Raw genomic sequence first — 23739 nt, 5'->3', positions numbered from 1 at the left:
ACAGATTTCCTGCCCCAGAAAGCTCACTGGCATGTAGTAGACATTGTACATCTTCATAATCTTTGTGTTTTTACTTTTGTTGAATGCTTAGCTTTCTTTCAGCCTTTTGGTGCAGTGGATGCAGTGAGCATTATAAAGGATGTGGTTATAGTCTTCCATTGGCTGTTCTTTTTTCCTTTGGATATATTCTTGAAGATGAGATTGTACTGGGTCAAAGAACTTGACGTATCCTTGACCTTTGTCATATATCACTGCCATCTGTTTGGTTCCAGAAGGGGAGTGGCTGGAACTGTGATTTGGACCCCAGGCTCTCTCCTGTCCCTCCTTGCTCTGCCACCACCCTGAGCCTTCCTGTCCTAGAGGCCTGTGGCTTCCACCTCTCCTTGTCCTCCTGCCTTCATTTCCTGTTCTGCTTTGGGTGCCCCCTCCCTCAGCCTCCCCTTTCTGATGGCCTCCCCATCTGCACTCCTTTCTTTCTTTTTTTTTTTTTAAAGATTTTATTTGTTTATTTGAGAGAGAGAGAATGAGAGACAGAGAGCACGAGAGGGAAGAGGGCAGAGGGAGAAGCAGACCCCCTGCTGAGCAGGGAGCCCGATGTGGGACTCGATCCCGGGACTCCAGGATCATGACCTGAGCCAAAGGCAGTCGCTTAACCAACTGAGCCACCCAGGCGCCTGCACTCCTTTCTGACAGTGCCTCCGCCACTCTGTCTTTGCCTGTCCGCCCATCCACAACTCGCAGACTCTCAGGTCCCAGAGGCCGAGTTTAGGGCGGGGTGCGGGTGGGGGCCGCTGCCATGCATTGACTGGTGCCATCACAGACGTAGGGATTCCGATCGCAGCCAGACTCACCGCGCTGCCTGCCGACCCTTCCGCTCATCCCTCCTCAGCGGGTCTTACATCATCCAAGGCTGCTCTTTCAGACCTTTGCCACTGTCGTCAAGCCTCTCCACCTTGGCCTGTCGTCCACCAAACAGGCGACCTTGCCTTTTGCTTGAGTGAGAAAATAGAGGCCTTCATCTTCATCTATTCTCTCAACAAGTGGGTCCGCTCATACTTCCTTTGGTTCCCTGGAGCCCCAGCCTGGGGCCATCAAAACCCTCCCTTCTCCCGCCCCCCTGCCCAGCCAGGCCTTGCCAGGTGTCCTTTGTTTCCATGATAAACAGAACTCTTTTGCGTACACCCCCTCTTCTCCGTTCCTGTCACCTTTAAACACAGAAATATGGCAGAGTCCGATCTTCCTGAAGGTTTTTCGTTCAGACTCTAATGCCTTCAGGCACAGCCGACTCCTCTGTGGGCCGCTGCATCTGTGCACCCTTTCCCTTCTGCCCATGCTGGCGGCCTTGCTCCTTCCAGATGCCTCTCCTCTCCTCCTGTCCATGTCTTCCTCACTTTAACCGAGGCCAGCCCTTTCAGACCTGCTCCCTGGGGCGATGCTGCAGGGTCCCCGAGGAGGTAGGATTCTGAGTTCCGCCAAGACTCAGATTTTTTTGCCTGTGGGAGTGGGTCTGTCAGGTTGGTCGAGCATCTGCGGCGCAGGCCTCCCTCCGTTCGTCATCAGGTACTCTTCAGGGCCAGTGCGCTTTGCAGGGACTCATGGGAGGTATGAAATCATGAAATCAGGCACGATAGTGATATCATTACCACGTTGCTGGTACTGCTAACAGCTAGTGTTGCTTGAGCTCTCAGGGTGTGACATACTGTGCTCCAGGATTAGTGAGGATTATCTTGTTTACTCTTCGTAACCACCCTGTGAAGTATGGGCATGCTTGCTCATTCCTTTGTTTTGGAGGTGCGAGAGCCGAGGGCAGAGAAATGTGGTGTGTGTGTTGGGGCGCCATGAGCTGCCGAGGGAGCCCGGGATGCCAGGCCCCGTTTCCCGAGGCTCATCTGGTGTATGTGTTGGGACCGCCCAGGCTCTTCTGGATGTCGTGACTAGTATTTTCTCTGAGCACTGACTGTAGGAACTGTGTCTTACTTGATTGTCTCCGTGCCCAAGCACAGGGCCTGGTACCTGGTGGAGTTTTAGTAGTGTGTTGTGGGACTGAGGCAGCTGCCACCTCTCCGTTTGCTAGTGTGGCCACATTTTTCTGGCTGTCCTGAGCTACTTGCCTTCTCTCTCAGGGGACACGGGGGTCCCAGCCCCTCTTCAGTGCGATGTCTTCATTTTCCTCTTTGTTCCCATCTTCTTGTCTCAGAGCTGGTCCATTTTTCCAGTCTCTCTCATTGGCTTTTCTCTTTTGATTTTCATCATGCCTCCATCTCCCTCAACCCTCTGTGCCCTGATCTCTCCCCTGAGCGTACCACCACTCCCTTCCCCCACTGCCAAGCTTCTCGAAAAAGGAAGCTCTGCATCCTCTGCCCTGCATGGGCTCCCAGCCAGGCAGCAGCTGGCCCCACTGCAGCCGAGAGATGTCTTGCCGTGGACTCAGCTCGTCTCACTGTGAAATCCGGTGTTTTTGTTTCTTCAAAGATAGTTTTGATTTTTAAAAAACCATGAGATGTTTTAATCACACGAGAGGATTGTGTAATAAGTACCCATATACCTATTACACTCACTCAACAAATGTTAAACTTTTGTAATTTTGCTTTAGACCTGTTTAATTTTTTATGTATAGGTTGTAGATCCGGTTAAAACTGTGCTGTGCCCTCCCCAGGCCGTTCTCCCTCCCTCCCCTTTTGTAGGAAACCACTACCCTGAGTCCTGGGGTGTCCAGAGTTTTATAGTCCCACCACTCGTGTAAGTGGCCCTGAATAAGAGAGTGTCTTGTTTTAGGTGCTTTAAAACCTTATATAAATGGCATCACACTGTACTTTCCATTCTGCCACTTGCTTTTATCCCTCCCTTTTTAAGATCTATCCACATCGATCCCAAGAGCTCGTGGTCATTCATTTTAACCAGGTGATGGTATTGCATTTATATTCTTCCCACAATTTATTTATCTATCCAGTGACTTCTTTTTTGCTTTTACTTGATTTTTTTTTTGCACCATTTGTCACCATTAACGACTTTTGGGTCTTTGAAGAAACCTTTCTTGGCTGCCTCCTAGACATTTAGCATTGCTCTCCCCCACCGATGGGATGCACAGGTGGCGGAGACATGTTTTCTGTTCCTTTTGGAGCTCAGCATTAGGTCAGTGTGCACTGGGATGGTCTTATTACCTCTTACATCCCTCTCTTGGCAACTAGTCATATGATTTTAGTCACAGTAAAGCAGGATTCATTTGGGGGAGACCGGACCCCACACCCTGTTCTTTTTTATTTATTTATTTATTTATTTATTTATTTATTTATTTATTTGAGAGGGGGAGGGAGAGAGAGAGAGAGAGAGCACCCACGCAAGAGTGTAAGATCAGGGGGAGAAGGGAGAAGGGAGAAGCAGACTCCCCACTGAGCAGGGAGCCTGGACATGGGGCTCGATCCCAGAACGCTGGGATCATGACCTGAGCCGAAGGCAGATGCTTAACTGACTGAGCCACCCAGGCATCGCACCCCACACACTGTTCTGAGCCCTTCGTGTCTGTAGGTTGTATCACCCCACAGCTGCCCTTGGAGGCGGGTGCTGTCACTGTGTACTTCTACAGACAAGAAGCCGAGGCTCAGAGAGCCCTCAGCCCCTGGCCCCAGAGGATGCAGATGGGGTGCGGCCTGGAAACCAGTGCAGGGTCTCCTGTGGGTGACCCAAGTGTCCCCCCACCCCTTCCTTTCCTGCTGGTCTGCTCTTCCCTAAGCTCCAGCGCTGGCCCTGGCCCTTGCCCGCTCTCCAGGGCGTGGTCTGGTCTTTTTCTTACTGTGTCAGGATTCCCTTGGTGATCTCGTCTGCTTCCGGGGTGGAGCAGAGCCACGTGCACAGGGCTGTCTCTCCCCCAGGAGTTCACGAGCCTGCACCGCCCAGTGACGGTTCTCCCGAGGCATCCAGTGTATCACATTGGGCCCCCCCAAGCTCAGACACCCACCCCAGTTCTCTTTACCTTCAGTGTTCCTTCTCCATTTTTTCCATTTGGTGATTGGTGGCCTGAGGCAAAGACCCCAGGGTCATATTTGGTTTTCCAGTGACGAGCTTAGCTCTCTGCAGCAGTGTCTCTCAAACCTCCCCTGTCCTTTCTGGCCCCCCTGCCCTCCCGAATTCCAGGCCTCAGCCAGAGCATCTCTGCCTGGGAGCCCCTCGCCCGCTCTTGCAGCTTTTAGAGCCACTTGAGGCTTAAACTGTCACCCTCACTGAAGCTTTGTCTGCTCTTGTCACTCCTCTGCTTTCCAACCCTTGGGGCTCCCCAGTGCCCTGCCCCACCCCAGCTGGCTTCAGCTTCCCCTGGGTTGCTTGAGGTGCCGTGCCCTGACTTGCCCTGTGTCCCCAGAGCTCATCTCCTATCTTTGAGCCCATTGTCCTCTCCCTTTCCTTGCTTGCTCTAACAGTCCCCAGGGGCAGCCGTAACCAAGCACCACAAGCTGGGGGCTTAAAACAGCACACATTTATTCTCGCACAGGTGGGGAGGCTGGAAGTCCAAGATCAAGGTATCATCGGGTCTTGCTCACTCTGGAGGCTCCAGGGGAGATTCTGTTCCTTGTCTCTTCCAGCTTCTGGAGGTGTGGACCCCCTTGGTTTCCAGCTACGTCGCCCTAGCCTCTGCCTCTGTTTTCCTGTGGCCTCCTCCTCTTCTGTCTGTCCTCTCCCCTTGCCTTTCTCTTATAAGGACACTTGTGATTGCCCTTAGGGTCACCCTGCTAATGCCAGGTGACCTCAGGTCCTTAATGTGACCCCCAATCACATCGGCAGAGACCCTTTTTCCACAAAAGGTCACATTCAAAGACTCCAAAGGTTGGAGGTACATAACGTTTGGAGTCCACCCTTCACCCCCTGCCCTCAGCAGGCTTCTGACTGCCTTTGACATTCTGCTCCATGTCCTCAGCCGAGGACCTGCCCGCCTGCCCCCGCCTGCCGTGTCCTCCCTGCGCTGCCGCCCTCTGGAGTCCTCAGCTGCCACCTGGGACTGAGTCATGTAGCGAGGCGGCCGAAGGGTCTGCCCTCGGCTGTGCTCCTCGCACCTCGCACGTTCTCTGCTCCTGGCATGTGCTGGAGAGCTCAATAAGTGTCTGACATCTCCGAGTTATGGGGGACTTTCACTGCCTCTGGCTGGACACTGTGTCCTGTCACCCAGGCCTGGTAATATTGCCGGGGCATCCCCTTTCCTCTGCCCGCCCCTCCCTCCGGGGCTGTTGCGGTGGCTACCTGGCTGACCTCTCTGCCCTCAGCCTTTCATCACCTCCGGTTGACTTGGAACACCGCTGCCGGAATGATCTTTCTAAAATACCGTTTTCATCTTGTCACTTGTTTGGAAGCTTCCATGTCAGAGTGCCTCCGTAGCTTATTTTGTAACTGCTGTCTGCTCGCCTGCCACTCTGTGTGCGCTCTGGGTCCCGGTGCTCTTTCCCTCCTTTAGTGTCACTGCAATGGGCTGCATCTTCCATTCCTTGCTCTGTAAGTTGGGAGTTTTCTGTGCTTTCACGTCCCCAGATATGTTCTCTGTCCAGCTTTTTGGGGTCCCTCTGCCTTCTAGTGCTCGCTCGCCCCTCCTCTCTGGGACTGAGGAGGCTTCCGAGTCCTGCCTCGTTGGGGCTCATCTCTGGGCCCCTGCCCCATGGCCTTCTGTGGACGTGTGTGGGTGTGTCTGTGCAGAAATCCGGGGTCTGAGCCATGAGGGCAAAGTGGGGGGCACTGTTGGAGGACAGATGGGGGACATGACCTGAATGGGGTCCTGGGGAAGGGGATGTTTGGCCTGAGAAAGGAACGGTAGGAACCAGCCAGGCAGAGGGAGCGGCGTATTTTGAGGCCTTGGGTTGGCAGTACACGTGGCGGGCCAGACGCCCTGTGTGGTTCGCGTGTGCCGCAGAAGACAGGGCGGTCAGCTTGGCACTCTGCTCAGGGAGTTTGGTCTGGATCCTGAGAGCACTTCAGCTCATTTGGTGTTTCACCTTTTGCCTTTGTTTCCTCTTCTAGGTTAGAAAATCAAGTCAGGAAGTACTCTTGATTCTTCTGGAACAAGATCTAATTTCCCAACATGATATTGAAAACAAAGTGTGTCCAATCCTGCTGGCACTCTCTGCCCCAGACAGTGATGACGAATATAAAGCAGAAGCTGTGAACGTAAGTCTGTGTAGGGAACGATAGCCCCACACCTTGGTGGATTGTCCCATAATTTGGGGTGTGCATGACTTGAGGTTTCACATGTGTTCATTGTTGGCCAGCACTTTCCCCCTAAACAAGGTGGCTGGCGACGTGGCCTGGGTCAGAGAACGTTCACAGTTCAGATCTGAGCATGTTTTAGAAATGATTATCCGGGCGCCTGGGTGGCTCAGTCGTTAAGCGTCTGCCTTCGGCTCAGGTCATGATCTCAGGGTCCTGGGATCGAGTCCCACATCAGGTTCCCTCCTGGGCGGGAAGCCTGCTCTCCCTCTCCCACTCCCTCTGCTTGTGTTCCTGCTCTCGCTATCTCTGTCTCTGTCAAATAAATAAATAAAATCTTTAAAAAAAAAAAAAAAGAAATGATTATCCTTAGATCACCAGGTGTTTTAAGATGGCAAAGCTGTCGAAATCAAAGTAGTTTAGGCTGAGGTGAGGCAAGATGCAGAGATTTACAGGTAAATCAGTCTTTGGACCCACTGGGATCATGAGCCCTGTTTCCCAGAGTACAGAACCCAGTCTAGTATGGGTGATGATTTTAGGTTGTGGTTGGGCAGTTCAAGAAAATCCAGTAGACGTGAGTGTCTGTGTATAGTTTAGGATAAGAGAGTGCTGGGTAGGTATGTGAGTAGATATGAGAGTCCACTCTGAAGAGTGCAGGTGTGGCCAGAATGTCCACGGCAGTTTGGGATGTGCCCTATCGAAGCATCTGCTCATACCCATTAAAGGTGTACAGTTAAAGGACTAGTACAAACACTAAATTTCTTCTTCCTTTAATAGTTAATTTTGTGGTTTCCTTGGGTTTGTAAGACCCTGTACCCTTCATAACGTGACTGTAGAGTCAAGGACTTTCTACTTGCTTCTGGAACCCTCATTCACATAGTAGCTGCTGCTGAGCCAGTGGTAGCTCTCCCGTACTTCCCCAGACACAGACTCCCTGGCTTGTCCTCATGCCTTCTCCTTTGTGGCCCAAGGGAAGGTCATCTGTGGCCATCTTCTTCTCTGTGGCTCCTTCCCTCCCCTGACCCAGGCAGACGGTGCTGCACAGAACAGCCCCCTGTTTCTCTTACAGAAGACTCAGGATTATCCCAGCATTTTAGGAAAATCATACCTAAGGATTAAAAAAAAAAAAATCATGGGCCTTCGTTATGAGTACAATAATATCTAGAAGATAATTGTTTTCTTGGTTGGAAAAGAATGACATTGGAAAAAGGAATTCTTTTTCAAAGTGAGGAAACATAGAGTGTGGAGCTAAAAAATTGTATTATAGCATCAGAGCATTTGGCAATTATTCTTCATTTATGTAAAAGTTTTCCTCAACTATGAGTTACAGGGCTGGCTTTTTAAACTAATTTAAGTTTTTGCATATTCCATATGTTTATAAGATGAATCAGGCTGAAGAATAATTGATTATTAAAATTCAAATTCTCCAGGGTTCTTTTATAAATTTCAAGTTTCCCTATAAGAAATTAAATTTATTTTGCAAAATGAACCTGGATAATATCATTTAGTTGGAATATTTGGCAGTTGAGCAGTGAACTTTGCCAGCTAGATCTTCTTCTTTGTTGGAAAGTTGGTTAGGCAAGTTTCCAAGGTTACAACCGACAACCAAATATCTTATCCCTCAAGACGGATAATAGCGTGAAAAATAATGCTCAAGGCGTTTTTGCATGATTTTTATTTTGTTTTGTTTTCAGCCACTCCATTCTTGCCAGCAATATTCTTTTCCTCCTTCTCCTCACTGTCCTCCTCCTCCCTCTTCTTCTTCCGGTGAAAATATTTGGAAAATACAACAAGCCTTCAAAAAGCTATCTCCACAACTCACTTACAGAACAAATTAGTTCACATAAATTGTATTTTTCATTCTAAGTGAGTGGCTGATATCATTACTCGAATGTGTAAGCTTTCAAATGTGGCTGCCAAGAACAATTAGTCTTGAACCCTCCTCAGGCTGAGGTGCACCTACGTTTCAGGGTATTTCTGGAGGACCTCCACTTCTCTCCCCACGGAGCCTTGTTGGAAGCAGGATTCGGGGTGCCTGGCCAGGCCCCTGCATGCTTCGGTCAGATTTGGAAGCTGTCCTGTGTTCCTTTCCTGGAGCCCCGGAGTTCCTCTCCTGGAGGCCAAGGGGAAGGGGTCGCTGGACGGATCTTACTCCTTGGGCACCCGGTGTCGAGAATCCCGGAGGGCGCTGTTCTCGTTAGCTAGGAAGTGACAGGACGGATAGAGAGAGTGGCTTTCATTCCTCAAGGAGAAGCAGCCCAAATGTGTGGTTTGGAGAGCTCCCCAAGGAGGGCAGGGTTCCCAGCTGGGCTGTGAGTGACCCCCAGATACTGCGGGCCCCATGTGCTGGTGAGGAGGGTGATGGGTGAGGAGAGAAACCAGTCGTGCTGCTTGTTTGGGGCTCTCTTTCCAGCCACGTGGTGTGAATGCTGCTACAGCCCCCTGTCCGTAAACACGCACCATCCCAGAATAGTGTGGTTCTAAAGGAATTGCTTCTTGCCCAAAGGAACCTGCATGCCTCCATCGGCAAAATGTGTGTCTGTGCTCTCGCCTTTTCATTCTCGTTAGGGGTTACAGTCAGTTGATTCTGGTGCCAGCAACCCTAGTGCATACTTGATTAGGGAAATCAAAGGTAGCCAAGTAGACATGGCCTGGGCATTTTTAAATTGAGTTATGCAGTGTAAATTACAGGCTGGTTTCTTCCATCCTGCTTTCTCACAGACATGTGCATTTTGGTTTGTGAAATCTTTCTATAGATGGCAGACAATGTCTGTGACTCCCTCCTTTAGCAATCGAATTGTGAACTTGACTTGTTTATTTCTCCTTCAAAAGTATGAGCTTCTAAACACAGGTGTCTTTCCACCATCGGCATCCAGCACAGTGCCAGGCCCAGAGTCAGTACTAAATAAATGTTAGTTGTTGAATGAATGAATCGGTAAAAACTGAAGGCGCTGCATCCTGTAATTATATCTAGACAGCATAAACAGGCCACCAGAGACCAATTATAATTCCTCTTGCTTGCAGGAAGGCCATTAGCATTCTGAGATTATAACTAATTGTCAGAAGCCTATTTTTCTCTCTCAACACGTTTTCACATTAAGGCTTCCTCATTTTTTGTCGTCATTCCTATTTTTAAGCTCATTTTTATTTGTGCATTTATTTAAAAAGAATGTTGTGGTTGTGTATTATAAAGAATAGTTGGCTCCAGGCAACTAAGTGAAGATCGTCATTCCATGCAAGTAGTTCCCAGGGCCACGGGAATATCATTTCTTGTCACTTGGTGCGCTGGCTGGCTTTTAATGACTCTGTATTTGTTTTATACTGGTAGTAATAAGGTCATGTGGGTGTGGCAGATGGAGAGGGGTAGACGGAGCTACTGGGCAGTCTTCAGTTGTCTGTTCCCCTGGATACGGGAGCTTTGCGTGCTCATTTATTGTGGCCACCACTCTGTACAACTCTGCCTCGAGTCAGGTCAGAGAGATGTGTCCTCCGAGCTCGGAAGATGCAAGCCTTTTCGTTTTGGGGGGATCATTTCCCCTCCCCTCGGCCCCACTCCTCTTCCTGCCAGTCTCAGTGTGCTTTTCCCTCATGTTTGCTGTGTGCAGATTCCAAGTAGTTGTGGGTGAGCTGCTAACCCAGGACCTTTTTCTGCTAAGGCCGTGTGTACAGTGGGAAGAGCAGACCGCAGAGACAGGAAGTCCTCCCCCTTCTTCCTCCTTCCATCTTTTTTTCTTTGGTGGGGGGAGTGGGAGAGTTCTTTAAAAATTTTGGGGGGTGATTTTTCATTTTGTTTTAGTTTTAAACTTGTAGAAAATTTTCAGGAACGGACTCTTGAACTCTTGTATACCCTCTATCAGGTTCTCCTGTAGTTTATTACAGTCTCTGTCCTTACACACACACAGATACACATACATGTATGATTAAGTATTTTTCTGAGCCATTTGAGAGGAAATTGGAGGCATTATGCCCTTTTCGTCCCACATTTTTCAGTATGTATTTCCTAAAAACAAGGAAATACTCTCTTAAACAACCATAGCACATCGATCAAAATCAGGAAGTCTAACTTTGATATGATGCTAATATCTCATCCACAGTTCACATGCAGATGTTGTCATTTGTCTGGGATCCAGTCCAGGATCACACAGTGCACGGAATTGTCACAACACTTTGGTCTCCTTGTATCTGGAACAGATCCTGAGCCTTTGAATTTTGTAACGTTAACGTGTTGGAAGAGCACAGGCCAGTTCTTGGGCAGAATGTCTCCCAGTTTGGGTTTGTCTAGTGTTTCCTCATGATTAGATTCAGGCTCTGCATTTCTGACAAGAAAGGTGAAGAAACGTGTTCTCATGTATCATGGCGGGAGACCCAAGACTTCAGTGTGTTCTGACTTTGGCCGTCATTAACTGGTGACTTAGGAGATAGAGGTGGTGTCTGCCCAGTTTTTATGTACTACTTTCTCCTCTGGACGTAAGAAGGGGAGTCAGAGTGTGCTTTTCATCAGACTTCCCCCTACTAGTATGGTGTCCATTGATGGTTCAAGTTGATCTTCCACCATGAAGAGTGCTCCGTTCTCCATTATTTGCTTACATTGTGTTGCTGATTTTCATATCTGTATTCAAGAGGACTATTGTGGGCAATTTTCTTTTCCTATTAGTTTTTGTCAGGTTTTAGAATCTGGGTTATTTGGGCATCAAAAAATGAGTTGGGAAACATTCCCTGCTCTTCTATTTTCTGAAAGATTTTGTTCAAAATTGGTGTTGTTTTTCCCTTAAGTATTTGTTAGAATTCACCAGTAAAACCTCTGGTGCTAGGGTTTTCTTTGTGAGATGGTTTTTGATAGCAAATCCAATTCAGATATGGGGATATTCAGATCTGTTATTTCATCTGTGTCAGTGGGTAAGTTGTGCATTTTAGGGAATTTATTACTTTCATCTAAGTTGTTAAATTTATTGGACTAATGTTGCTTGCAATATTTCCTTATCCCTTTCGGGATGCTGGGTGGCTCAGTCAGGTAAGTGTCTGCCTTCGGCTCAGGTCATGATCGCCGGGTCCTGGGATCAAGCCCTGCATCTGGCTCCCTGCACAGTGGGGATTTCCCTCTGCCCCTCCCCACCCCTGCTTATGCTCATGCTCTCTCTCTCTCAAATAAATATATAAAATCTTGAAAAAAAATATCCTTATCCCTTTCATGCCTGTAAGATCTGTAGTATGTTCCCCTTTCATTTATGATATTGGTAATTTGTGTTTTCTCCCCCCTTTTTTTCTTTCTTGATCGTCAGTCTTGCTAGGGCTTTATCAATTTTATTGATATTTTCAAATAATCTATTTTTGGTTTTGCTGATTTCATTATTTTCTTTTTCATTGATATCTACTTTCTATTTACTTCCTTCTATTTACTTCAATTCAGTTTGCTTATATTTTTCTAGATTATTAAGGAGGAAAAACTTTTTAAGTCCATCTTTTCCCTTTTAAGCTATTTACTTCAATTTGCTTCAATTCAGTTTGCTTATATTTTTCTAGATTATAAAGGAGGAAAAACTTTTTAAGTCCATCTTTTCCCTTTTAAGCATGTAAAGCTTTTATGTTTATATCTTTGTGCTATATTGACCCTTTTATTAGGGAATGACATTATCTCTGACAGTAATTTACAAATATCTTTATGTTTAAAGTGTTCCTGCTTTCATTAGCATGGAGGTGGGCTTTGCTTTTATATCCAGTCTGTCAGTTTTTGCTTTTTAATTGGAGTCTTTAGTCTGTTTATGTTTAATATAATTATTGATTATATTTGGTAGTTCCACCACTTTGTTTTGTTTTTTTTTTTCTCCATTTGTCTCATCTGTTTTTGTTCCTCTGTTCTTTCCTGCCTTCTTTTGGACTAGTTGAGTAATTTTATAGTACTATATTTTAATTCCTCTGTGAGGATTTTGAAAAACTGTAGCACCCTGCAACAATGTCATTCCATTCACTCCCTCTCCTCCTCTGTGCTATTGTTTTCATATACATTATGACATACATGTCCCTTATTAACCTGGTAATACAATATTATAAATTTTGATTTAAACAATTATATCTTTTGAAGAAATTAAGAAAAGAGAAAAAATAGCCTTTTATACTCACATTTTTACCATTTTTGGTACTCTTCCTTTCTTTCCTGGATCTGAGTTTCCATCTGATATCATACTTTCAGCCTAAAGAACCTAAGTTCTTTTTTGAGCTTGATTGGCTGAGAATGAGATTTCTCTTTTTATCCAGAAATGCCTTTATTTTGCCTTCACTGTTGGCTAATAGTTTTACTGGATATTGACTTGTGGGTTGATTGGTTTGTTTTTGTTTTTTTCTGGCATCGCTTTAAAATCTCATCCTGTTGTCTTCTGGAGAAGTCAGCTGTCATGCATACTGTACTATATTTATAGCATCCTTCTTTTCTCTGCTTGCTCTTAAGATTTTTCTCTTTATCTTTGCAGAGTGAATGCTTATCCTGCTTTGCCTTTTGTGAAGTCCTTGGATTTGTGTGTTGATGCTCTTCGCCTGATTAGGGAAGTTTTGGGCTAGTGTTCCTCTGAGTACTTTTTTTCTGCACCATTCTCTTTCTCCTTTCTGTCTGGGACTCAGATTATGCAAAGTTGGGGTGCTTCCTATTGCCCCACAGGTCTTTGAGGTTCTTTTTGTTGTTTTAGTCATTTTTCTCTCTGATGTTCAGATTTGATCATTTTTATTGATCTGTCTTTAAGTTCAGTGACTCTTGTCATCTCTGACCTGTTGGTAGGTCTACCCATTAGGTTTTTAATTTCAGTTATTGTACCTTTCAACTCTAGAATTTCCACTCTGACCTGTTTTATAGTTTCTGTATCTCTGTGATATAGAGATTCTTCATATGTTTTTTATGCTTACATTTTCCTCTTAATCCTTGTTATATTTATAGTAGCTTTTTAAAAGTCCTTGTGTAAGAGTTGTGACATTTGGAACATCTTGGTGTTGATTTCCGTCGAGTGCTTTTTTTCTTTATGATGGGTCACCTTTTCCTGTCAACACATAGGTAGTTATTTTTAATTGAACACCAGACATTACAAGTGATACACTGCAGAGACTCTGGATTCTGTTTTATTTCTCTAAAGTGATTTTTTTTTTTTTTCGGTACTAGATGTCTATTTCATTTTATAAAGTGCTCTAAAGTGATTTTTGATGTAGCAGGCATGTGTCTTGTCTGGTCTACACCTCCCTGCTCTCTCCTTGGTGGTAAGCAGCTGCTGAAATATCTGCTCACTTTACTTTGTTTCCGGCCACTGCTCCTTTGCTGGGTCCCCTGGGATCTTCCCCATGCATGTATATATAATTTAGCAGTCAGCCAGAGATCTCAGCAAATTGAATACACAGATTTTGGATCTATCTTCCAGATCTTTCTCATTGTAGTTCATCTTTGAAGGATAACCTCCCCTCTAGCTTCTGCCATTTGGTTGCTCTCCAGGGTCTCAAACGGTAGTTTTTAATTTTTTTTCAAGATTCTCTAATTGTTATGTGCCGGAGGGTATGTTGGACCAAGTTACTATGTTATTACCAGCAGGCTTGGTTGGTTCTTTATTATAGTTTCCATTTCTTTGATGAGATTTCCTATCTGTTCATTCAGTATGACTAGTTCATATTTTTTTTGAGCATATTTATAACAGCTGCTTTAAAGCCTTTTAAAAGTCTGCTGATGCTAACGTCTGGATCTTCTATGAGTTTGTTTCTACTGACATATTTTTCTTGTGACTATGGGTCACATTTTCCTATTTCCTCTCATGTCTATGGATTTTTTTCTAGATACCTGTTTTTTTTCAATATTAAGTTTTTAATTTTAATTCCACTGTAATTAACATACAGAGTTATATTAATTTCAGATGAACAATGTAGTGATTCAGCAATTCTATACATCAGCAATTCTATACGTTACTCAGTGTTCATCATGATAAGTGTAATGTCTATGAATTTTTTATTGCCTCTTATTAGCTTCCTGATGAAACATTGCAGAAACTCTGGATTCAGTTACTTTCTTCTGAAGAGTGTTGACTTTGTTCTAGCAAAGAGTTCAGATTCTCTTTCCTCTGTAATAGTCAGCAGCTGAAACCGCTCAGTTCCTTCTGCTTTCAAGCATTTGGCTTTTTCCTGTGAACCTTACCATCTCCTCTGTGTATGCACCGCTCCGAGTTCAGCCAAGGATTAGAGTAGTATTTGATCACAGATTTGGGGGCTCTCCCTTTTTTAGCTTGCTTGCTTGCTTCCTTCCTTCCTTCCCAGGATTTCTACCCTCACTTTTTGGCTGCTTTGGCAACCTCACTCTTTGTTCTCTTACTTTTCAAGCCAGTAAAGCTATAACTTTTGCTTGAGGTCTAGCTACACTGCATAGCCATGCAGAACAGGGGGTGTGCTTGGGCAGAAAAGCAGGAGCAATGCACATTTTACCCAGCATGGCTCCTTCTCTCAAGGATCTGCTTTCCTTCAGTTTCCACCAGCACCTGGTCACTCTCCAGTGCCTACCAGTCATTTTCTTTTTATTTTATTTATTTTATTTTAATTGCAGTATAGTTAACATACAGTGTAATGTTAGTTTCAGGTATACAACCCAGTGATTCAGCACTTCCATACAACACCCAGTGTTCATCATGACAAGTGTACTCCTTCATCCCCATCACCTATTTCCCCGTCCCCCTACCTTCCTCCCCTCTGGTGACCATCAATTTGTTCTCTGTAGTTAAGAGTCTCTTTCTTGGTTTTGCCTCTCTCTCTTTTTTTTACTTTGCTCTTTTGTTTCTTAAATTCCACATATGAGTGAAATTATATGGTATTTGTTTTTCTCTAATGGACTTATTTTGCTTAGCATTATACCCTCTAGCTCCATCCATGTCATTGCAAATGGCAAGATTTCATCTTTTTTATGGCTGAGTAATATTCCATCACATATATATACATATATGTACACACACACACACACACATACACCCACATCTTCTGTATACAGTCGTCTGTCAATGGACACTTGAGCTGCTTCCATACTTTGGCTGTTGTAAATAGTGCTGCAATAAACATAGGGGTACATGTATCCATTTGAATTAGTGTTTTTGTATTTTGGGGGTAAATTCCCCGTAGTGCAATTCCTGGGTTGCTTTTACTCTCTGACCAGTTGTGTGTCCCGCCTCAGCACTGCTGGGTTTTTAGTCATATCATTTAACCTCTTTGAGTGTTAGTGTCCCTATCTGCAAAAGTAAGGATAAATAATACCCAGGTCATAGGGTTTGGGGGAAGTAAAATGAGTTAGAACACAAAAAGTATTCATTGATGTTTCAGACATATGCTGGGTACCTGGCAAATGGCAGCTCTTGAGCTTCAGACAGACTCTTATCTGAGTAAACCTTGAGGAAAATTTGGCCTTCTATTGATCGCATCACTTGACAAAACTCAAAAGAAGGTGTTCTGTGTTTACTTCCTGGGTATTTTGGCAATATTTTGAATATCAGCTTTTGGAATTTAATTAGTGATACGTGGTGCGATACATGTGCTTTGGTATTTCAAGTGACTCTGATTTTTCTCTCATTTATAGATAATCTGCAAACTGGCTTCCATGCTGAGCAAGAGCACAGTTGAAAGCCTGCTGCTGCCTCGATTCTGCGAATTGTGTGGTGATGGGAAGTTCTTTCAAGTCCGGAAGGTTGGGACATATAGTTTCAAAACTTGACAAATTCAAAAAGTTAGAAAATTCAAAATCGATTCCTTGGAAGTGTCCTGACTTCTTCAGTAGATGCAGGCTGGAAGAGAAATGTGACCCCTGTGACCTGTGTGAGGAAAACGTGTGAGCAGCGTTGCCCATTTTTACAGAAACTAGGGCGTGCATAGGGACCTGAGGACGAGATCCTGTGAGAGTAAGCCCGTTGCTCTTAGACACAGAAGGACCAGCTCTGGGACCTTGCTGCTTGCAGTTAGATGCCCTTGCCCTGACATGCACGGCCTTTCATGATCTGGCCTACTTTGCTCAGAACCTCTTACCTTTGCCATACCTTCCAACGCCAACCCCTGCCTTCCCCTTCCCTTTCAGTCGCTTGTTCACTTGGTTACCAGATTCTTCCTTTCAAAGGCCATTGCCACACCTCCCTCAACAGCCTCCTTGTCCTCTTCCTCCTCCTTGCTGCATAACCGGCCCTCTTCCCTCTGGTCTCTCCTCATGACGCATCGGCAAGAAGATCGGTCTCATTTACCATGCAGAGAATAGTAAGGGTCTCTTTCGCTTTATTGCTAACCAAATGCATTATGTATGGAGATCAATTAGGAGCCAGAAAGTGCTAGGATTTGGTACTGTGTTGTAAATCTTCTGTTTCCAGTGTGCTGGAGGCACCGGGCTAGCCTGTGTGGGTGGTGGGCTCGGTAAGTGCTTGTTAGGTGCCTGGCTAGAGGAGTCATTGCCCCCGAAGCTTCTGCTTGTTGGCTGTCACAATTTGGGAAGACAAAAAAGAAGCAGACAGGGGCGCCTGGGTGGCTCAGTTGGTTAAGCGACTGCCTTCAGCTCAGGTCATGATCCCAGGGTCCTGGGATCGAGCCCCACATCGGGCTCCCTGCTCCGCGGGAAGCCTTCTTCTCCCTCTCCCACTCCCCTCGCTTGTGTTCCCTCTCTCTCGCTGTGTCTCTCTCTGTCAAATGAATAAATAAAATCTTTAAAAAAAAAAAAAGCAGACAATAACAGGTATGCCTTTTGCCTTTTTAAGGTGTGTGCTACAAATTTTGGTGATATTTGTCACGCCGTTGGACAAGAAGCCACTGAGAAATTTTTGGTATGTGAAGTTTTGCCAGTCGTAATTGCTAGTGCATTTCTTAGGGTGCTTTTAGAATTGGTTGTGAAGTTTTGTATTTATGAATCTGTTACTTTGGAATGACAGCTCAATTTTGCATTCATCAGTTCCAAATTTCTTGACTTCCGAAGCCAACGTTTTTTCATAAGCGGTAGGCAGCTGGTCCATGGAACGGCGTGGATGTCACCCCAGCCCACTTTCCTGTGGGCTTTTGCTGCTACCTCCTCACTGGTCGCTTTCCCTGGTCTCTTCTCACTGTCTAAGCCACTCTATCTGTCTCTTTTCCACTGCTCTTTCTAGAACACTGTTCTACCATCTCACTCCTGGGCTTCAAGACCAGTGGGATTTTTCTAGGTTACAGGTTAAAATCCAGACTCTTTTTGGCCTTTTGGGTCCCCTCATCAGTGCCTTTCCTGCCTCACCTCCAGCTGCCTTCCTCAAGTCTGAACACTGTCCCGGCCTGGGCAGGTCTCACCTTTGGCCATGCATCTGACTCATGGGATGGGCAGGGAGGCGGGGAGGCAGGTAAGGCCCAGGGGTCTGCATTTCTGATAAATCCCCTCATGATTCTGATGCACAGCAGGGCAGAGAACCACTTCACTAGCCAGTGGGTGGCTTTTCAGCTCCCTTGAGGCTTTCTGCTTTTCCCCCTTCCACACCTCTGCTCATTACTGCCCCTCTCTTTCCAGTGTCTTCCCCACCTGGTGGGACCCAACTCACACTTCAAACCCAGTTTGAATGTGCATATGCCTCTGTCAAGTCCTCTCCTTGTCTAGACTCACCTACCCACTGTGCCAGAGAGAATTAATTTCTCCCTTTTCAGCATCCCCATAACATTTTGCTCAGAGTACATGCGTGTCTCTTATCACACCTCATTATAGTTTTGCTGATGTGGGATCTTCACCCTATCATGTTCAGCTCTGTTTCCCTGGTGCCTATGCAGAACTATGCTAAATAAGTGCTTGCCACTTTTATTTGACAGGATATCCAACCTGTATTTTTATTTGACTTTTACTGGACAGGATTTTTATTGGACAGGATATCTAACCTGTGTGGTTAGAATTTAACCTCAAAAAAGTATACTCTTTAAATTGATTTTTAAATTTAAGTTCAGAAGCTCATTTTATTTTATTTCAAGTGCAAGCCATGTCAGCATAGTTCTGACCCCAAAATAATTTTTAGTGGGCTGTCGTTCTGAATGTACAGCAACTGTTGTCTTCTACTTAATGTATCTGAATGAAGAACAGCAGTGACCAACATACTAACCTTCCTGTGGGCGGATATTTCCATGATCATATATTCCCATTTGGGGGGCATTTTGGCTGATTATTTTACATTAAGATATAAAAAACAGAGCCTCATTTTTAAAGGATAAATTTTATTTATTATTTTTTAGAGAAAGAGCACAGGAGCAGGGGGAATGGGCAGAGGGAGAGGGAGAGAGAGAATCTTAAGCAGGCTGCATGCCCAGTGCAGAGCCTGATGCCCCACTCGATCTCATGACCCTGAGATCATGACCTGAGCCGAAATCAAGAGTCAGATTTTTTTTTTTAAAGATTTTATTTATTTATTTGATAGAGAGAGACACAGCAGGAGAGGGAACACAAGCAGGGGGAGTGGGAGAGGGAGAAGCAGGCTTCCCGCCGAGCAGGGAGCCCGATGTGGGGCTCGATCCCAGAACCCTGGGATCATGACCTGAGCCGAAGGCAGATGCTTAACGACTGAGCCACCCAGGCGCCCCAAGAGTCAGATGTTTAACCGACTGAGGCACCCAGGCGCCCCATTAAAGGATAAATTTTAAAAGACGATGTGATCATGACCTTCATACAGATGGAAAGCGAACATGCCAAAGATTTGATTTAAGTCATTTATTCACGAGGGAAACAGTAAGGTACAATACCTGGCTTAATGGAGAACTCAAAGTACCACACATGTATGGTCAGACCAGAGGATACTGAAGTGACCTTGCAAGGGGATTCAAAATTGCTCAGCATCCAGGGTGATAATCAGGTGCATTCCACTGGACACAATTTGCATTTCTGTGAACAGGAATTATTTGCATTACTATCGGTTTTTAACAATATACCTCCTATCACTAAAAGACCCTAGTTAAAGATCGTAATACCTGGATGGGTGAGCTAGTTGGGATATGCACTCAATTTCAAGGTCATTTCACAATTTTTCTCTATATAATTCACATAGCTATGTGAATATTAGTCATTCTGCCTTTTAACCAAGTCATTTACTAGAATTAAGAGGTAAAGGAAATGTTTCTTTATTTTTCTTACCATAATTTCTCTTTGTCTCAAATGATTCCTTTTAGACTAGTATATATTTCCCTCTTCTTGGTCGTTAATTTATGGCTGTGCCTTAATTACGTCATTAAAAAAGGTTCTGCCGTTCCTCAGGGTAGCCAAGTTTGAGTAGCATGGTTTTATTTGCTTTGGTAGATCCCAAAATTTTTTGAGCTCTGCTCAGATAATGTTTGGGGGATGCGAAAAGCCTGCGCAGAGTGCTTCATGGCGGTGTCCTACAGCGCGTCCCCCGAGGTCCGCAGAGCCCAGCTGTCACCCCTCTTCATCAAGCTCATCAGCGACCCCTGCCGATGGGTAAGTGCGGGCAGCTCGGCCGCGTGGGCCACCAGCCGCAGCTCGCTGACTGGCCTCATCTTGGCCTCTGGACTTGTGACTATGTATTTTGTCTTTTCGGTTCCTGATTGGCTTACTTAGACCTCGTGGGGATTAGAGCACTCGAAATCTCCAAAGCTTGGGTGCCTGTGAAGAAGGGGGCACACGCCCTAACATTTGTAGTGACCGGACATCATAGGGCTGAGGAGTGAGAAGGGAAACACTCAGTGGAGAGTGACCTTTGCTGTTACTCTCACAAACACGCCTGTCATGATTCATACGGTCTGGTCAGGTGCTTTATGAAGTCTGGACTTGCTTGATGTGGAATTAAAATTCTAGAAGAATAAAAACTGAGTGATGGTACTAAAGTTCTCCTTATTTCTGTTGAAAAGAGTCGATTTGGAATTTGGAGAACGCCTTAGAAAGCAGTAAATCTGCTTGGACCTAATTCGGCGGACAGCGACCAGCTTGGTGGTTGGCCAGCTGCCCGGCCTGGGTCACACCTGGCCGACGCCACATTCACTGCGCTGTGCTCTCTGTTTGCAGGTGCGCCAGGCTGCCTTCCAGTCCCTGGGCCCCTTCATTTCCACCTTTGCGAACCCCTCCAGGGCCGGCCTCTATATTCGAGAAGACGGCACCCTGAGCATCCGACCACCAGCTCGGGATTTGGACTCTGCTCTCGCCTACGGGTCACCCCGTGCGGGCAGTTGTGGTAACACTTCCTCGGCCTGGTGAGCTCCGAGCGGGATAATTCCCAGGGCCCGCGCTTCACCTTAAGTGTCTACCTAAAATTTTAGCAATTATCTTGTCTGGAGTTTTAGTAACAGTGACCTTCTGGGCAAGATGGAATATTAGAGCTTTAATTATGTAAAGAAGCAAAAGTAATTGCAATAATGATTTTGAAACATGACTACTGGGTTATAAATAATGAAGCTACTGTGTCTCCTAAATTTAGATAAAATATTCATTGAGAGGAGTGATTAAATAACCTATAAAGAAAATTTTCTCTTACTTTTTGATTAATGAAGTTCTTTGGATAATTTACGTAGGGAAGATGTGAGGTCTCCCAAATGTCTGTTTGTACCATGCAGTGTTACATGCCCATAAATATAGGATGTTACCTGCACGTACAGGTGACAGTCCTGACCCACCACTAGTGGACGCCATCCTGCCTTTCTAGTAAGTTCTAGTGATTGATCTTGGAGTTTCTCATCTTTCCTCGGAGGCCGATGGGTACACACCAACCAGACCATTCGAGGTCGTTGGTAAGCGTCTCTCCCCTGCTAGCATCACGCGGGAGCAGGAGAGTGATACTTTACATCTCGGAGAGTACATGTCCTTTTTACCACTGGTGCATCCTTCCCTCCATCTGTCTCCGTCAAAATTCACTGAGCTCCTGCTCTGTGTCCGGCCTGTGTGCAGCACCTTCCTGCTCAGGACTCCCCCAGTGGTTTCGGGGGCTTTTGTGCCCCGGTGGCTGCCCCCTGGTGGAGGTACTGGCGAGCAGTGAGTGCGTGCAGTCTGCCCACTGAGGGCGTGTCAGCAGAAGCCAGGGCTCATCCACCACTTGAGTAGAATGGAGGAATCGGCTGAACTGTGTGAGACATTTTCAGCACACATAATACTCCCAGGTGGGCAGAGGGGGATGATTGGACCTTTTATGCTCTTGTGAGCTTATGAGCTTCTGGCCCTGCGAGACACAGGAGGTCGGGCGGCCAGGTAGAGGAGGACCGGGCTTGGGAGGACGTGGAGCTCACGTTTTCCCATTTTACTTCCAGTCCATTACATGGCGCTAAAAGTACTCCCCTCAATCTTCCCCTAGTTCCACGAAGCTGGTACACACGGAGCCGGACCTGCCCACGGAGGGCGCATCAACAGGAACCAGCGATCTCCTGCACAGCAGTAGCTCCTCTGGTGGCCTCATGGCAAACTCAGTGGAAGATTCTGCCTTGCCTGGAGCTGAGTCAGCCAGGCTTTCCCCGGAGGCCGGTGCCTCCCTGAAGCTCCTTGATGGGGACAACCTCCCCATCCACTGCCACCCTGGACTGGGCTACTCTACCTGCCCAGAGAGTCCTGAGGATGTATTCAGTAATTTCCTTTATTGGCGAACTCCTCTCCCTGACATAAGCAAGGACCTAGAGCTATTTCTGAGTGAGGCTGGGCCCCAGGAAAAGGGCTGCAGCAGGCCCGAGACCGTGCACCACAGCTGTGTGGCCCGGAGCGAGATTCAGAAAGTCCTCGATAGTCTGCAGGAGCATCTGATGAATGATCCGGATGTTCAAGGTAAACGTTGTCCGTTGTGATTAAAGAGAAAACAGGGTGTCTCTGGGTTGGGCGTTAGCCAGGCCTGTGTGTCGCTGCGCCTGTGTGTGTGTGTGTGTGTGTGTGTGTGCGCGCGTGCGCGCGTGCTCACTTCATGTCCACTGTGCACAGATGGCCAGGAGAGGGTCTCAGCCTCAGCACTGCCAGAGCCCTGGGGACCTCTGTGCAGGGCCCCGCCAGGGTTCTGCCTCCTTGTTTTGCAGCTGTGCAAGGCTGAAGGCAGCCCTAATAGAAAGGCAGAGTTTGTGGGCATATCTATAACAGTGGAAATTTTATTAGCTGCTTGGATGCTGTTACATCATTTTCCACGTTATAGTGCTTTTTCTCGTTATTAACAGCTAAGGATGGTGCTCCTTTTGGAGCTTATTAACTCGGCCCTTAGCCAAACTTTAAGGTTTTTGTCTTTGTACAGCAAGGGAAAGTACAACTTCTTCTTTGGGGTGTTTTTCATGTTATGACTAGTGCTCCCACTGAGCATCTGATCTGGGAGCCGGGCCTCGCGATCCATATCCATTATCATGCCTCTTCTTGCTCTAAACAGTGCTATATTTGTATTCTTCCTTGGGTTGGGGAGATTGGGAAAAACAACACTTGCTGCTGTTGCCGGGCAAAGATTTGTGAAGCTTTCGGGAAAGGAAATGTGAAAATCCAGTTAGCCCTGTGATTATTCTTTCTCTTTAAATTTATAAAGGAAATTAAGTCAATGTTTGCCAAAGGAATGAGCACATGTAACATATCACTTCTAATAGCTATAGACAAAGGTTTTGGTTTCTGGTTTTGGAAACCGCATTTCTAGAGCAGCATTCGTCTCAGTGGTGGGCCCTGGGCTGGGTGCTGGGCAGCAGTGACGGGCACACGGTCTCGTGGAGGGGGCTCTGTAAGCCACCCTTGGTACAGGGTGTGGCCGGGGCCGGGCCGGGAGGCGGTGGGACGTGCTGTGGCAGCACAGGGCAGGACCCCTGGGGCCAGAGGAGATGTCTGGGAGAAGACCTTGCAGAGGGAGTGGCATTTCACGTGGGCCCCAAAAGACGACAGCTCGGAACCCACCATGCAGAGAAGTGGGGAGGGATGTGTCAGAGGGTTCTTTCCAGTCCCTTGAAATCGTTTGTAAAATTTTGCGCATACGTGTGTGCCTCATTTTCATAGCTTTCATCAGAGCTCAGAGGGATCTGTGACCCTGAAAGTTTCAGAAATAAACGACACACTGGGGACTTGTAGACTGGCTGCAGCTGGAAACATGACTTGGGCCATTGCGAAGGGCCTGATGGGTTACACTAAGGAGGTGGGACCTTGTCCTGGGCCGAGTGGGGAGCCAGCTATGAGCTCTAAACATTTTAATGAATCTTGAGGTCTATTGAATTTACCTCGTAGAAAACAGGATGTAGGAACTATTGTGTGTATGTGTGTGTGTTTGGAGGTTGGGGACATGCACATCAGATTGTTTTTACAGAAAGGTGTGTGAAATATGTCATTTCTGCTGTTAGGAGGGTCTCAAGCAGTCATGCTGTGGACAAATGAATAGTCCTTGGGGCTTGGTGAGCAAGATCTGTACTCATCTGTGTGTACGGAGATGGATCGATTTCTGTGCATTGGGCGGGAGGTGCGGAGAAGGCAGAATCCTCCTTTATACATGGGGGAGCAGGACCCCCTCACCGAGTAGGTGGACCTCCCAGACACTGGCCTTCAGGAACAGTGTGTTGTCTTTCTGTGAGAGATGATGGAAGCAAACTCTAATTGTCTTCATTGAGGCGTTTCGAGTTCAGATTTGATGCTCTGTGCATGGCTGGCGTTTAGTT

At 46.4% G+C, this 23739-nt stretch overlaps 1 protein-coding gene across 5 annotated transcripts in view; it reads left to right on the top strand.

The window, feature by feature from the left end:
* Nucleotides 1-23739, top strand: part of LOC118024003 (serine/threonine-protein phosphatase 4 regulatory subunit 1-like) — an 81979-nt gene that overhangs the window by 43950 nt on the left and 14290 nt on the right. For 4 of the 5 annotated variants that reach the window (XR_004682976.1, XM_035025453.1, XM_035025454.1 and 1 more), the window contains 6 exons: nucleotides 5995-6141; nucleotides 15755-15862; nucleotides 16911-16976; nucleotides 19445-19603; nucleotides 20168-20352; nucleotides 21444-21904. Coding sequence is in view for 4 of the 5 variants with exons in the window: in XM_035025453.1 (XP_034881344.1) it covers nucleotides 5995-6141; nucleotides 15755-15862; nucleotides 16911-16976; nucleotides 19445-19603; nucleotides 20168-20352; nucleotides 21444-21904 (1126 nt within the window). In the remaining variant the exon portion in view is untranslated. The remainder of the gene's footprint in view (nucleotides 1-5994; nucleotides 6142-15754; nucleotides 15863-16910; nucleotides 16977-19444; nucleotides 19604-20167; nucleotides 20353-21443; nucleotides 21905-23739) is intronic. The other variant, XM_035025455.1, reaches the window with a different exon arrangement.

Source organism: Mirounga leonina, unplaced genomic scaffold (genome assembly GCF_011800145.1).
Source record: "Mirounga leonina isolate KUSES-001 unplaced genomic scaffold, KU_Mleo_1.0 Mir_195, whole genome shotgun sequence".
Classification (NCBI taxonomy): Eukaryota; Metazoa; Chordata; class Mammalia; order Carnivora; family Phocidae; genus Mirounga; species Mirounga leonina.
Note: the sequence above shows the minus strand (reverse complement) of the source record. Positions and strands in the feature narration are given on the sequence as shown.